The sequence below is a fragment of the Stenella coeruleoalba genome, assembly GCF_951394435.1.
Source record: "Stenella coeruleoalba genome assembly, chromosome: 11".
Classification (NCBI taxonomy): domain Eukaryota; kingdom Metazoa; phylum Chordata; class Mammalia; order Artiodactyla; family Delphinidae; genus Stenella; species Stenella coeruleoalba.
In genome coordinates, this window is record NC_137157.1 from 87,642,695 (window position 1) to 87,658,091 (window position 15,397).

At 37.4% G+C, this 15,397-nt stretch overlaps 1 protein-coding gene across 1 annotated transcript in view; it reads right to left on the minus strand.

Moving 5' to 3' along the window:
- The window catches only part of PIK3C2G (phosphatidylinositol-4-phosphate 3-kinase catalytic subunit type 2 gamma), a 390,888-nt gene that overhangs the window by 259,418 nt on the left and 116,073 nt on the right, over nt 1-15,397 (minus strand). Inside the window, exons 11-12 of the mRNA XM_079938052.1 lie at nt 9,892-10,090; nt 3,999-4,121 (exon numbers count right to left, since the gene is read on the minus strand). Coding sequence (XP_079794178.1) covers nt 3,999-4,121; nt 9,892-10,090 — 322 coding nt within the window. The remainder of the gene's footprint in view (nt 1-3,998; nt 4,122-9,891; nt 10,091-15,397) is intronic.

Genomic DNA, 15,397 nt, shown 5'->3' on the forward strand with positions numbered 1-15,397 from the left:
CTCTGAAACTCAACATAAAATGTTGATGATTCTGTGGAATGCACAGTAATTTCTTGAATATTCTTTTACCTGTAATTGACTTGCTATTCAGTTTTCATATTGCTGTGGTAGGATGGAAGCTATAATTTCACTTTATTTCTCACATAATCTGGAAAGTTCTTTTTTCCATTGAGTCTGGCTTCTTCATGTATAACTTCACTTATTAGTGAGCTTTTCATATCAAGAATGACAAAAAATTCGATAAGTTACAGTGGATAGTTACTTCCAATCTCCATTCTGTCATTTTTATTAATAAAGATAAATTCTTCTAGGGTAAGAATATATGCTTTACAAATAGTTATTTATTCATTTCTTGAATAGATATGGATTTTTGAAGCCAGAATAATCTCAGAGTCACTGAGAAATCTTTTTTTATTAACTTCTACATGGCTGTTGAAAAATCAAAGGAATGAACTTTTACACAAAACAAGGAAGAAAAATACTTTAAGAGACAATTCAATAAGTGAAGTCAGATTGCTTCTTTATATCCAAGCTGTTGGCACAGACCTCAAGTTTTAACCGTATGTTTGCCTTACTCTGCTGTTTAAAAATGAGTAAGCACTAAAATTTTTCTTAAACATTCTTTTCTTCTATATGAGACAGCTTTTCTAAAATCAGAATAAGTTTTTGATAGTGAAAATGGAAGATTTAAAAAGTCACATTGTATAGAACTCCCTTATTAACACTAATATAAAATAACAGACCATTGTAAGGACTTTGACTTTCATCTGAGTGAAAAAGGGAGCCGTTGTAGGATTATAAAACAGAAGAATGATGTGGCCTGACTTACATTTTAAAAGAGGTTACTTTAACTGCTGTGTGAGAAGGATTCTAAAGGTGCAAGAGAAGTAGGGTGACTATTTCAAGGCTACTGTAGGAATACAGGGTAGATATGATGGTGGCCTAGACCAGTGAAAGTGATGAGAAGTAATGTTCTGGAAATATTTTGAGGAGAGAGACAGTAGGATTCCTGGACCTCGTGTTCTGAGAGAAGGAAATTTAGGCTAAGGATCTGACCTGAACAACCGATACTGGAAATGATCATCCAGAGTGGCCATCCATGGCTGGAACAAGTTTGGAGAGTAAGATCAAGAGTTTAGTTTTAGACATGTTGAGTGAGTACGTGTGAAGTTTGTGACTGATGCCTGTGTTGGCGAAATAAATTTGGGAGCTGTTGGCATACAGATGGCATTTAAAGCTATGTGACTATAAGAGAAAACTAAGGAGTAAAGATAGATATAACAGAAGAGGCTTTAGGGTTAAGACTATGATCAGTCTGGGAGAAGAAAAGAATATGGAGAAGGAATGCCCAGCGAGGGAGGAGAAAAGCTTAAAGAATGTGGGAGCCAGCTCCTACCAGATCATGTAAGATGAAGACTGAGAAACAAATATCAGATTTAGCTTTGCAGGTCATGAGTGACTCTAATGGTCAATTTCGGTGGAGCAGAGACGATGAAAGCCTGATTGGAGAATGCATGAGAGCAGAGGAAAAAAATGGAAGAACGTGAATACAGACGACTCCTCGGAAGGGTTTTGCTGCAAAGTAGAGGGAAAAAATGTCATGGCTGCTGTTGAAAAAAAGAAGTAGAGTTTTGTTTTTTTTTAATTTAAGATGTGAGAACTATTTGTAGAATATAAATACTCAGCCCAAGATTTTATATGTTGTAAGAAACAGTATGAAAATCACAGTAAAAACCTCAGCTTTGGAGTCAGAGTGGGTCTGAGCACTAGTTCTGTCACTTACTGGTTGTGGGACCTGGGGCAAGTTAATTAAGCTTCATAAACATTAATATTCTGATCTGTAAAATGGAGACGACAGTATCTGTTCTGTTCCTGTGAGAAACTCTCACAGGAAAGATAACAATCATGCACTCTCTTTTTTTAATTTATTTTTTAAATTTTTTACTTATATTTTATTTTTTTAACATCTTTATTGGAGTATAATTGCTTTACAATGGTGTGTTAGTTTCTGCTTTATAACAAAGTGAATCAGCTATACATATACATATGTCCCCATATCTCCTCCCTCTTGGAGATCAGCTTGGTGCTTTGTGACCACCTAGAGGGATGGGATAGGGAGGATGGAAGAGAAACACTCATGCACTCTTGAAGGAAGAGAAGAAAAGTATACCAATGAAGTTATTCCAACAACACTAATGATTTTCCATTTATTTTGAGATTTTTTTTCTTTGACTTTAGAATTAGTAGATTTTCCCCTTGAATTGTTTAAATAATAGCACATATCTGTCAGTTGAAAATGAATCTGACTTTTTGAAACAACCAGGAATGTTTTAATTAAGTCAGAAGAATAATTCTAGTAATTGAGCTGGTTAATGCATTTTTGAGGAATCACTTATTATACAAAATTCATTCACTTTCCAAGCTACACTTCCTGGACTCTTACTCTGTCTGGTGCTGCTTTATCTGCTAGGGATAAAATTTTAAAATTTGAAAATAAAAATCTTTGTATCCTTTAGCAGAAGCAAACAGAAATGTAAACAAACACATTCAGTAAGCGACCATAAGACAGTACTTTGAGGTTCAGACCAAACGAAAAAAGAAAAGGTGGCCAATTTTTACAGAATGATACAGGAAAGGGTTTATAGAGAAGGTGGAGGAGTGTTCTGGAAGATAATTAGGAGTTCCCAAAGTAGGCAGTGAAGACACTGTCCTTCTGACAGATGGATGACCCCTAGCAGAGGCGTGATTTCTCAGTTCCTAGGGTAAGTAGATCAGACGCAGAGAGTGGCTGGCTGGGTGCATGGGCAGACAGTGGGGCTAACTCCAGAGATGAAAGTGCAGAGATAGGCAGGGACCAAACCACAGAGGGCCTTGTGTGCTATGCTAAATTACTTGTATTTTACCTTATAGGAATTGGGGAGCCACTAAAGAATTTTACAAGCAGAAATGATTCTGTGCAATGGAAGGGGATTTTGTAATTGAAGGTCAGGTTTTCAAGAAGAGATAAAGGTTGTCACAGACCTAGAAGGAAGATTTGCTTTGGAGTATGTAAGAATTGAGGAACACATGTTATGCCTCAGGACTCAGTCTCCCCACTAAGAGTGGGATAGATGGTACTATTCTAACACCATCTTCAGAGTCCCAGAAGTTTTGGCTCATATATATCAATAGGACAGTACAATACTGGGAATCAAATTATCTCCTAAGAAAGCCTGATCTTCTGAAATGGCTGATGGATAGTAGGCTGGGGAGTTTGCTTCTACTGTGGTGGGAAGAAAATTGGTTCTCAGCGGATCAGTGGAGACCCCAGAGAAAGGACAGCAGAGCAGTGTCATGGGAATAGCAAGGAAAAGCAATGGTAACCATATAAAAACCATAGATGGAGCCTAGGAGCCCCCTGAGATTCTGAGTAAAGCAAAGGCTTGAGGTGGGAGGCAGAGAAGAAGAGGAAGGCATGGATAGTGTCAAGAAGGTACTCTTCCTTCTTCATTTAATAAATCTCTATAAAATTATGAAGTAGGAGTTGCTTACCCCAAATTAGGTGACAGTTTACACAATGCATAGATAATTACTGTTCAAAAACTTGATTGTTTAAACAAATTTATAACTGGCTTTTGGGGAAAAATGGAGACTACATATGTTACTAGGTGATTTCTTTCTTCTTTGTTATATCTGGAATCTACCTCCCTCTAACCCCAAGTAGAGGGTATTCCTTTTATCCACAGTCTGTGAATGATTAATAATTCTCCCTTTCCCAATTTCCCTCTTTGAGCAGTTCAACACACGTAGATTGGACACTTACCTAGATTTTTAAATGGACCTTTAATCTGCTGAATTGAAATCAGTTATCTATTATACCTAGCATATTTATCACATCACTGAATCAAATCAACTGACAATATTTAAAAAAAAATCATACCCTTCACTTAAGAAAAGGGTGAAAAAACCCCTGATCTTTATTAGACAAATGATCCTGCCAGAATAAAGATTAAACTTACGTTTCATTCCAGTTGACCAAGAAAAAAAACAATTTTTTGACTGGAATATTTCTGCAGTTTCTCACTTGGCACAGTTTCTTTCCAGCATATGTAAGCCAACAGGAAAAAGAAAATGCTTTATACCTAAAAAGAAACAACATTGATTCAATAAGCTGAACACTATAAAGGAACCAGTTTTCTATATGGGTCAATTATTTTTATAGTTAAAAGTCAAATGAAATGATAAAGTGCTATTTGCTTGTATAGAGTGTACTTTAAAAATTACTAAGAATTTATGTTTGGTGACTTCAGCAAGATTGCAGAATAAGAAGCCCTAGACCCTCCTTCCCCCCTGGAGACACCAATTCAATTTCCTTTGCGAGAAATCCAGAAACATGTTAAAAGGCTCTTGCACCACAGGCAAGTGCAAAACCGGCCACATAAAAATCAGCAGGAAAATTCATGGCACTCATTTTGCAGAGCTCCTCCTCACAGCAGAGTGGGATCAGGAGGAAACTCCCAGCTCCCAGCTTCTCCCTTGGCTGGGAAAGAGAAGACTAGAACATATGCCTAACATTCAGACTTTTTAGGGGTCTATCCAAGGGACGGGTTTCTCTCTTGCTGAATCTAAATGCAGAATAGGAATGGGTGCCAGTTTGGAGGACTCTGAGAACAAAGGCAATGGTTTGAACTAGCGCAAACTCACTCACCACTTCCCCCCCAGCTCAGTGCAAAATGAATAGGAGAAAACCCCCAACTCCCAGCTTCTCCCTTGGGAAAGATTTGGATTGTGGTTCCAATGTTGCAGCTTTTTTGGGGGGTGCTGCCTGAGGGACTGGTTTCTGTCTCAGAATGCTGACAGGGTATGATATACTCTAAATGCCTGGGGACCATGGATTTAGGAGAACAAAGAAGAGCTGGGATGCTTGCTGCCACTCCAGAGGATATGCGGGGCAACAGAAGAGGTTGATGCAGCTTGATGGTCTCTGCATTGGCAGGAAGAGAGGGGAGCAGGGAAAGCGTAGTGTGCATCACAGAAGCCCAGGGAATATGCATCTACAGAAAATATTTGAAAGGCCCCGCAAATCTCTAGCTGGACTGATTGGTAACTTTCTTCCCCTATATGAAACCACTCCATAAAGACCGGGAGAGGTAGCTGTTTTTTTCAAATGCTCAAATCCCAATACAAAGTAAAACAAGGTATACGAAGAAAGAGGAAAACACGGCCCAAGCAAAGGAACAAAATAAATCTCCAGAAACTAATCTTAAAGAAATGGAAGTATATGAACTACCTGACAAAGAATTTTATATATAACAAAATGAGAACATCAAGAAAGAGATAAACATATTAAAAAGAACCACACAGAAATTTTAGAGCTGAAGAATACAATAACTGAATTGAAAAAAAATCAGTAGAGAGGTTCAAGGGCAGACTTGATTAAGCAGAAGAAAAAAATCAGTGAGCTCAAAGATAGGTATTTGAAATTATTCAGTTAGGGAAACAAAAAGAAAAAAAATGAAGAAGAGTGAAGAAAGTCTAAGGGACTTATGGGACACACAGGACAAATATACACATTATATGAGTCCCAGGAGGAAACAACTGAAAGAGGCAGAAAGCTGATATGAAGAAATAATGGCTGAAAACTTGTAAATTGTCAGTAAGGAAATGGACACTCAGTTTCAAGAAGCCCAACAGACCAAACTAGGATGAGCCCAAAGAAGACCACACTAAAACGCATTAAAATCAAACATCAAAAGTCAAAGACAGAGAGAGAATTTTGAAAGCAGCAAGAGAAAAGTGATCTGCCACATAAAAGAGATCTCATCAGTTTTTCAGCAGATTTCTCAGCAGAAACCTTAAAGGCCAGATGGAGTGGAAATGATACATTCAAAGTTCTGAAAGAAAAAAATATAATTATATCTGGCAAAGCAGTCCTTCAAAAATGAAGGAAAAATAAATACTTCCTCAGGTAAAAAGCTGAGGGAGTTCATCAGCACTAGACCTGACTTACATGAAATGCTAAAGGGAGTCCTTCAAGTTGAAATGAAACGATGCTAGACAGCAACACGAAAGCATATGAAAGTATAAAAGCTTACTAGTAAAGAAAAATATACAGACAAATACAGAATACTGTAAGACTGTAATGGTGGTACATGAACAAGTTTTAACTCTGGATAGACTATAATGGACAAAGTATGGAAAAACTTTAATAATAAAAATATATAAAATATAAGAAGATGCCATTTGTGATATCAGTAACATAAAGTGTGGTGAGGGGAGAAGAAAAGAGTAGAGTTTTTGTATCTGATTGAAGTTGTTATCAGCTTAAAACAGTGTTTTAAATATAAGATGTTTTATGTGAGGCCCATCATCACCACAAAGAAAACACCTACCTATAGAAGATAAACAAAATAAGAAAGGAATTGAAGTATGCCGTTACAAAAACTCAAAAGAACACAAAGGGAAATGGCAAGAGAGGAAAAGAGGGACAAAAATGCTACAAGATAGAAAACAATGAAAAAATGAAAATAGAAAGTCCTTCCCTATCATTAATTACATTAAATATACATTAAATTCTATAATCAGAAGACATAGCATAACTGAATGAATTAGAAAACAAGATACAACCATACACTGTCTACAAGAGATGTACTTTAGATTTAAGGACATCCCTGAAAGTGAAAGGACAGAAAAAGATATTCTATGTAAATGGTAATCAAAAGAGAGCAGCAGTGGCCATACTTATATAAGACAAAATAGACTTTAAGTTAAAACTGTCACAACTGACAAGGACATTATATAATGATAAAGGGGTCAACTCATCAAGAGGATACAACAGTTGTAAATATACATGCACCCCAAATTGAAGCAAATATATTAAGCAAACATTGACAGAATGAAAAGGAGAAATAGACAATAACACAATAATAACAGAAGATCTCAATATTGGTTATAATGAATAGAACAGACAGAAGCCCATAAAGAAACAGAGGGCTTGAATAATACTATAGCCCAAATGAACCTAACGAATATTTATACAACAGTCCACCCAAGCTTAGGGCAATACACATTCTTCTCAAGTGCACATGGATCACAAAATAGGTCACAAAACAAGTCTTAACAAATGTGAGAAAATTGAAATCATGCCAAGTATATTTTCTGAACAAATAAAATAAAATAAAAGTAGAAACCAGTAGCAGAAATAAAATTGGAAAATTCTCAAATTAATGGGAATTAACACCTTTTAGTTTCTCTTTTTTATTTTATTGAAATATAGTTGTACAATATTATGTTAGTTACAGGTGTAATATATAATGATCTGATATTTGCATACATTATGAAATGATGACCATGATAAGTTGAGTAACCATCTGTATGGGTAAAAAAAGTTATTACAATGTTATTGATCATATTCCTTATGCTGTATATTATATCTCAGTGACTTATTTATTATATAATTGGAGGCTTATGCCACTTAACCCCCTCACCTATTTCACCCCCATCCCCACCCCTCCCTTCTGGCAACCACTTGTTCTCTGAGAGTCTGTTTTCATTTTGTTTTGTTTTGTTTTTTAGATTCCACATAAGTGAGATGAATAAGTAAATGAATACTTTTGAACAACTAATGGGTCAAACAGAAATCAAAAAGGAAATTAGAAAATATCTTGAGACATGAAAATGAACACACACCATACCAAAACTTAGGAGATATAGCAAAAGCAGTACTAAAAAAAGAAGTTTAAAGCAATAAATGCCTACATTAAAAGAAGAAAGATCAAATCAAAACTACAATGAGGTATCACCTCACACCAATCAGAATGGCCATCACCAAAAAATCTACAAACAATAAGTGCTGGAGAGGGTGTGGAGAAAAGGGAATATTGTTGGGAATGTAAATTGGCACAGCCACTATGGAGAACAGTATGGAAGTTCCTTGAAAAATTAAAAATAGAGCTACCATATTATCCTGCAATCCCACTCCTGGGCATATATCCAGACAAAACCATAATTTGAAAAGATGCATGCACCCCAATGTTCACTGCAGCACTATTTACAATAGCCAGGACATGGAAGCAACCTAAATGTCCATTGACAGATGAATGGATAAAGAAGATGTGGTACATATATACAATGAATATTACTCAGCCATAAAAAAGAACGAAATAATGCCATTAGCAGCAACATGGAAGGATTTAGAGATTATCATACTGAGTGAAGTAAGTCAGACAGAGAAAGACAAATATCATATGATATCGCTTATATGTGGAATCTAAAAAAATGGTACAAATGAACTTATTTACAAAACAGAAATAGAGTCACAGATGTAGAAAACAAACTTATGGTTACCAGGGGGGAAAACTTGGCAGGGGAGGGATAAGTTGGGAGATTGAGATTGGCATATACACACTACTATATATAAAATAGATAACTAATAAGGACCTACTGTATAGCACAGGGAACTCTTGTCAATACTCCGTAATGACCTATATGGGAAAATAATCTAAAAAAGAGTGGATATACGTATATGTATAATTCATTCACTTTGTTGTAGAGCAGAAACTAACAAACCATTGTAAATCAACTATACTTCAATAAAAATTTTTTAAAAAAGAAAATTTAAAAAAAAATTTTAAAAGAATTAAAAATTAAAAAAATGATCACAATAATCTAAATTTACACTCAAAGAACTAGAAAAAGAAGAACAAACTCAGCCCAAAGCTAAAAGAAAGAAAATAATAAAGATTATGTGAAATAAAAAAAACAGAGAATAGAAAAACAATAGAAAAAATAAACAGAACTAAATTTCCCACCATATATAAATACTGAATACATGCTCTATGCATATAGCTTTATCTGTATTTATCTGGCTACATAGTTTTTCCATGTGAATTAAAATTAATAAGGATATAGTAATGATTTAAAAATTATGAGAACATTCATTAGAGTGGCAATTTGTTAGATTATACATTAGCCTCTTAAAATTCTTCATAAAATTAAGAAAAAGCATAAGACAATTTTCCCATGGGTTTTAAAGAAATGCATATGTGAGACAGAGAGATGATAGAGTTTTTGTTTTTTACATATGAAGGTAAAATTTCCTTTATAATTAACTCTATAAATATTCGTACAGTTGTTACTTGCAAAAATACACTCCAAGATAAAAATTATTTCTCTTTTCTCTAAAATTGTTTCTTTTAGCCTTTCTTTGAGATGCTAAATGCAGTGGGTACAATAAATCCATTAGAAAATTACTATTCTCTTATCAACTTTAATTGATTTAATCAGTATTTTCTTATAGATTTAATCCATAAGGAATTTAAAAAAATTATTATAATATTACTCTAATTATGTTATTCAAGAAAATACTATATAACAGAGTCAACCTAAAATCTGGCAATGTTCCATGCATAAATGTGGTTAATTTCTATTGTAACTCAAATAACTCTTGGCTAATTCCCACTTTATCAATGTACTAATCTCACAAAATATTTACTGCTCACAACTTGATAGGGATCAAAGTGACTTTTTTTCTATTTTTAAATACTCCCCATCACCCTGTATGTGTGTGTGCTATCTTGCTCTGTGTTAATTGGCATTAGTCATTTAAACTCAAACATAAAAAATGAAAAATTTAGGGCAATCACTAAGTAGGATGAGCATTTTCTGTTTCCATAATGATACATGGACAACATGCAGTTATTTTTAATATGGAGAATGGGAGAAGACTTGAGGGAAAAGGAATGTGCACTGGAAATAAAATTGTAAATGATTTTAAGAATATGGATAAATCCATGCTGATTAAATTTCAAAATAAAATGTTTGCTCCTGCAAATAAGAACAAGGCAAATTATACTCAATTAGAAGCTACACAAAATTAATTAACTCTTTTGCAAAAACCTCATCATTACTTACCTGTGCACCCAGGTCTCTGGAATATTGTGGGCTGCATACACTGTGAAGCTAAGGTGGGAATGGAGCCCCAGATTTACGCAGGAAACACTATGCACAGGTGCGTTTAGAGGCTGGAAATCTGCATAAAAGCTGCTGCAATAGATATCAATTAGGTGGTAGACGGAGGTAGATAGTTCAGTTGTCACTCTTTCTATCAAACCTAGGTGGGGAAAGGGATAGAAGTCAGGTCATCTGTGAAGGGCAATATTTATCATAAAACCATCTGTTACAGCTTTGAAAATTTTTATAACAAAATTTAAAGAAAATTTATTTTAAATGACTCTCTACCAACTGAAGCCAATTAGCCATCTGTGCCTCTGTATGCAGCCTGGGTTAGCTGCTAGTAGTATAGATAGTTAATAAGCTTTCATATCTTTAGTTGCAGAAATTTGGGAAGCACAACTTTTAATCACAAATCAGAGTTTTGGGTTATTAATTTGGCATTCTGATCAACTGTAATTTGCAATATTTTTGTTTTAGATTATTATTGTTCAGAATTAATTTTCATACAAGGTACATGTTATCTACATGGCTTATAAGTACTTTAAACAAACTCCATCTAAAGAATTAATCATAATAAGTTTGATTATGCTATGATGTTTGCCATTAACTGAACACTAATCATATACATTGTGCTGCTATAAAAAGAGAATGGTATTAGTACATGGCTGGGATCTGAAATAAGTTTAAAGTGAAAGATTTATGATATTTACTACATTTCTTCAAAATCAAAGCCTTACTTGAGTTTTACCATTAGTTATTTAAAGGGAGTCTATTGATTATTCCCAGAAGTGACTTGTCATGAAAGAAAAAAAAAAATGAATAAAATTGTTTAAGTACAGAGGCCAGGAGTTTCCAAGCGTCTGCTAAATGAAGGCATGCCAATTTACTGTAGAGCACATGAAAAGTGTCCCTTAATCATCGAATTTAAGGTAAATTTTTCTGAGACTGGTGTTCTTTCTCCCAATAGACGCTTTGCTGGAAAAACTCCTCTCTGAGGGGAAGGAAGCAGAAGAGGCTGATGAAATGGACCAGGCAGAACTGGTGGACTCTGATCCAAAGCAGGAAAGATGGCGCCATGACAATGGAGAAGGTTATGAGGATGACGAACGTCATCCTGGGGTAGGATTCACTGTCAGACTCTTAATGGGGCCAGTGAATAACACTCACTGCTGGTATTTTGTATGCAGTAGTGAATGAGTGAAGGCCGATAATCATAATAATGCTCGCGACTTGAAATTATTTTTAATATTCAACTATAACGTTTTAGAAGTTAAATGAATAATCTCAAATATAAAAATTATGTTTTAAAATTATTTTTTTTAACCTAGAAGAGGAAAATCTTTGACACATATTTAAGTGACAAAGGGTCTTAGGTGAATGTATAAAGTGAAGTGTCATGAATGGAAGCTCTGGCGCCCTCTTGCTCCTGAGTCACCCGTGCCTGTCTTTGCTGACGAAGTCTCGAGGGTCGGGGGTCGCAAGGCTCCTGTGGTCATGACCAAGACCCCTTGATACATCAGGCCTCGTCCAATCCCCCCAAAAGGGCCTCCTTAAACCCCACAGGTGCGTCTTGTTAGATGAGAGTGACGCAGAAAACCCTGCCAAAGATACGACCTGAACGTTCCCTTTTCCATCCTGGGCCAGAAATATGTACTGATATGCCGAATTTTAGACATTTCTACTTTTCCGACGCCTTGTCCTGGAGAAATGAAACGAAACGGCAGTACAGCCCATGCGGGGAAGTCAGAGGGGAGAAACCGTGTCATCGCCGGCTCCCACGCAGGTAGCTGGGCGCAGGGCTGAGGAGAGCGGCCCCTCGAGGCGGCCCTCAGAGGGTCCGCCTTCGGTCCGGAGGCCTGAAGGCCGTGTCCCAGAGCGTCGGGACAGCTCCTCGGCCTTCGGGCGGGACCGCCGGGTGGGTGACGCGGCCGAGGCGGAGGGATGCGCGGGGCCCGCCTGTGGAGGGAACGGCCGCGCCCGCTCAAGGTGTAGCGGCTGAAGATGCTCGCCGTCCGCCCATGTATGCAGCTCCAGAAGTCGGCCTGCATCCGAGCTCAGTCTCGTGATTCCGCACAGCCTCCGTTTCCCGCGAGACCCGGGCGGGTCGGCTTCAACGGGCCCGCCTTCCCCCCAGCAGGACTGTGCTGAATTTCCAGACGCCTGGCAGGTGTTAGCTGATGCTGTTGGAGGTTTCTATAGCGCTGGTCACAGACGGACGGACGATTTTATTAAACTTCAACTCCGAGCTTGGTGAGTCCCAGGCCAGTTAGTACTTCCGGTTCACGACTCGTGGGGTCAAAGGGCGGTTCTTTCCAGGGAGACGTTCGCGTGGTACTGGGAGTGTCTGATGAGGAAGATGTGCCGCGTGGCCTTGGCTTCGTAGTGGTCCAGACTGAACACTAGTTCTTCTCCAGATTGCAGGCTCTTCTTCCACAGGTTGAGCAAGGCTAGTGTTGCTCACCTCTCCCAGGTGGGGCCCTGGACGCCAGGCCCGGGGCGGGGCTCCACCGCCCAGCCCCGCTCCCAACCCCGCGGGAGGCTGGGCCACGTGCAGCTCCGAGTACCCCCGGGGCCACAGCCCAGGAGAGCGAGGTGGCCGAACCCTGGGAAGCTGACGAGACGTTGAGAGAACAAGTAAGCACATCCTTAAAACTTATGTTCCTAAGATCTGGTTTTTTTTTAATTCACATAATGTGTTTATTCACTGTACCATATTTAAAGGTTTTCATATTTTAAGTTATAGAAACAGAAATGTCCATTAAGATTAGGAACGGAACAGGTCACAGATTTGGCGTAGTCATGTTCAGTGTCAAATCACACAGTACTACTGTTTTTTCAAACACGTGCACTTTCTCGTAAGTAGTTTACAAGCATAAATTGCTTTTTGGTTCCTAGTTGGTTTGAAAAGAAAATAGCAGGAAGAGCTTTATGTTTCCTCCAACAGTCTGCAGTGTTCCAGTGCCCAGGCGTTTGGATACTCAGGAAAGAGGCCAGCTTCAGCATGGAGCTTCTTCCCACATCCTGTCCCTCAGTAGCTCTGCCCCTAATTAAACATGTTGTTGTTGTTTAACACAGTTATTATAAATTTGTACAAAATTCATGAGATGGCCAAATTTTCCTTATTTGCTGTATTTCTAAAATTGTGTCCTTTGTTGAAACAGCCTGAGGTGACAAGCAGAGTGAAAGAGCTGTAATTAAAATTCTCTGAGAAATCAGCAGTAGCAATTAATGAAACAGAAGAGTAAAGCAGCATAAAAATAGTCTTTAAAGAGGCCTCCTCAAACTCTGGAGGCCAACCAACAGGGATTCTCCTGAACAACAGGAGGCAGAGAATTATAAATTTATAGAAACATCTTGTTTCTCCAGTCCCCAGATTGTGCTGTTGGTACTCTGAAGCAGGAGGCACCAACTTCTCGTTAATAATTCCCAATCTTGTGCAAATGAATACACAAATCATAAACTTGAGTGAGAGATCTCATTAATTCAAGCTCCAGCACACATTTTGGAGAATCTTAATTATTTGGATAATTACTCAAACTCTACTCTTTACTTTTTGTGCTGAAATACAATTTTAGGTTATAATTTGCGTCTTTGAGGTAGTATAGGGATGTGTGCTTATGCATTATGCTTTACTTCCAGTACTCTGGGTGAAAAATGCATTTCAGATATCATCAGAAATGTATTAAGGACTCAAAGTACTGGGCTTGGTGGTGAAATATGGAGAAATAATACTTATCACACCTGATTTTGCAATGAGCAAAGAGTTATAGTTATCAGGAAATAAAGAAACAATGACAATATATAGGCAATTAAAATGCATTAATTAGAATCTGTTTTGGTTTTTTCGGAAATGAAGTGGTAAGAGTACATGACTTTATTCTAGTGTACATTTGAAAGGAAAATGGTCTCTATAGCGTTACTGTTTGTCACATCCTATGTCCAATGCTTCTTGTGTCCGATGAAGGCCGTACTTTCCTTGCAGACATGGTCTGCATTAAAATCTGGGTTTTTTTTCATGTTCCAAAAAAAACTTTGTTCACACGAACAGGCAGCGTGCCAGATTTGTTCACCACTGGTGTAGAGCACAGGTATGATCAAACCTGTCAGCTTCAAGGTATATTGAGGTTAATCAATAAGAATATTAAGTATAAGAATCATCAATAATAGTGGCTTATTGTTGGATCAACATTTTGTGTAAAGAGTGTTCTAGAATTTTATTTCAGAGTACCCGAATAGAAAGCAACTGCTTGTATATGCTGACAAATGTTCATTTCATTTTGCTGTCATTTCAGCAAACTCTTTCTTTCTGCTCCATAAACTGCTGTAAGGTGCTTCTACATAATAAAATATTAGAAAAAAATATATTTATCTTGCAGAATGAGAATTCTGATTTATCAAAAGCTTATGAGAGCTGTGGATGGGAATTTTTAGTCCATAGAATTAATTCCTTCTCTGTGATGACTTAGCATAGAATATAAGTCCCTGGGAACATTTCTGTACAGTTTTGTGAGATCTCATATCCCAACCCCTGAGGAACATGGGATGAGGGGATTTTATTCCAGCATTCCTAATAGAAAGGAAGAAAGGGCCAGTTTCATATAGGCATACCTCCAGCTTGTTCACTCCACACTTTCACTTGGACTCTGTGTTAGAAACATTGTTAGGGGGTGTCTATCTCTCCCCTTATTCTGTGGTGTTCTGGAGTTTTATGAATGCCTAGATTTTTGCAATAGCACAGATTTTTTTGTCCCATATCCTTTGCTGTCCCATTTTCCTCTGTGATGTGAAGTGGGGGAGTTCTTCCCATGTAATTGAATGTCTTCTTTTGAGTGGTGGGAATAGAGTTGAGGGGCTATCGCTCTGTACATAACTTTCTACTGAAAACCACTAAGGGTGTGGAGGGCAGATTGGGGTTATCATTTGTGCTTCACTGTCACCTTTGAATCCAGGGGTGTTAGTTGAACATCTGTGAGTCAGACCATTTCCTTAAAGATACTCGTAAGTGTTCATAAGCCAAATACCATCTGCCTGTGCAAACAAGAACAACCCTGACCACACTTTACATACTATCCTGTCTTTTATGCATATTAGGAAGACTGAGGATCAAAGAGTTTACTTCTTTATGATCAGAGTCAAAAAGTGGGCAGAGTGGGAATTCAAAACCAGTTCTGCCTGATTCCTCTACACCACACTGTCACAGTCTGCTCTTTTCTACAGAGGCAAAGTCCTCCTGTGGCTTGCAGTTTTGTAGGCTCAGAGCTTCTGTGAATACTAATTATTCCAGAACCAATCCTCCTACCTGTTATGTTAAATTGGTCTTTCAAATAGAACTTGAATTTAAATTTGAAATTTGTGACTTTGAAGAAAGACATCTGCTGCATTTCTGACTTCTCTTACTTCAAGATATAATTAGCTAAATAAAATTTTATCGTTTCTTGGAATTGTTGTAAGGATATTTTCAGTA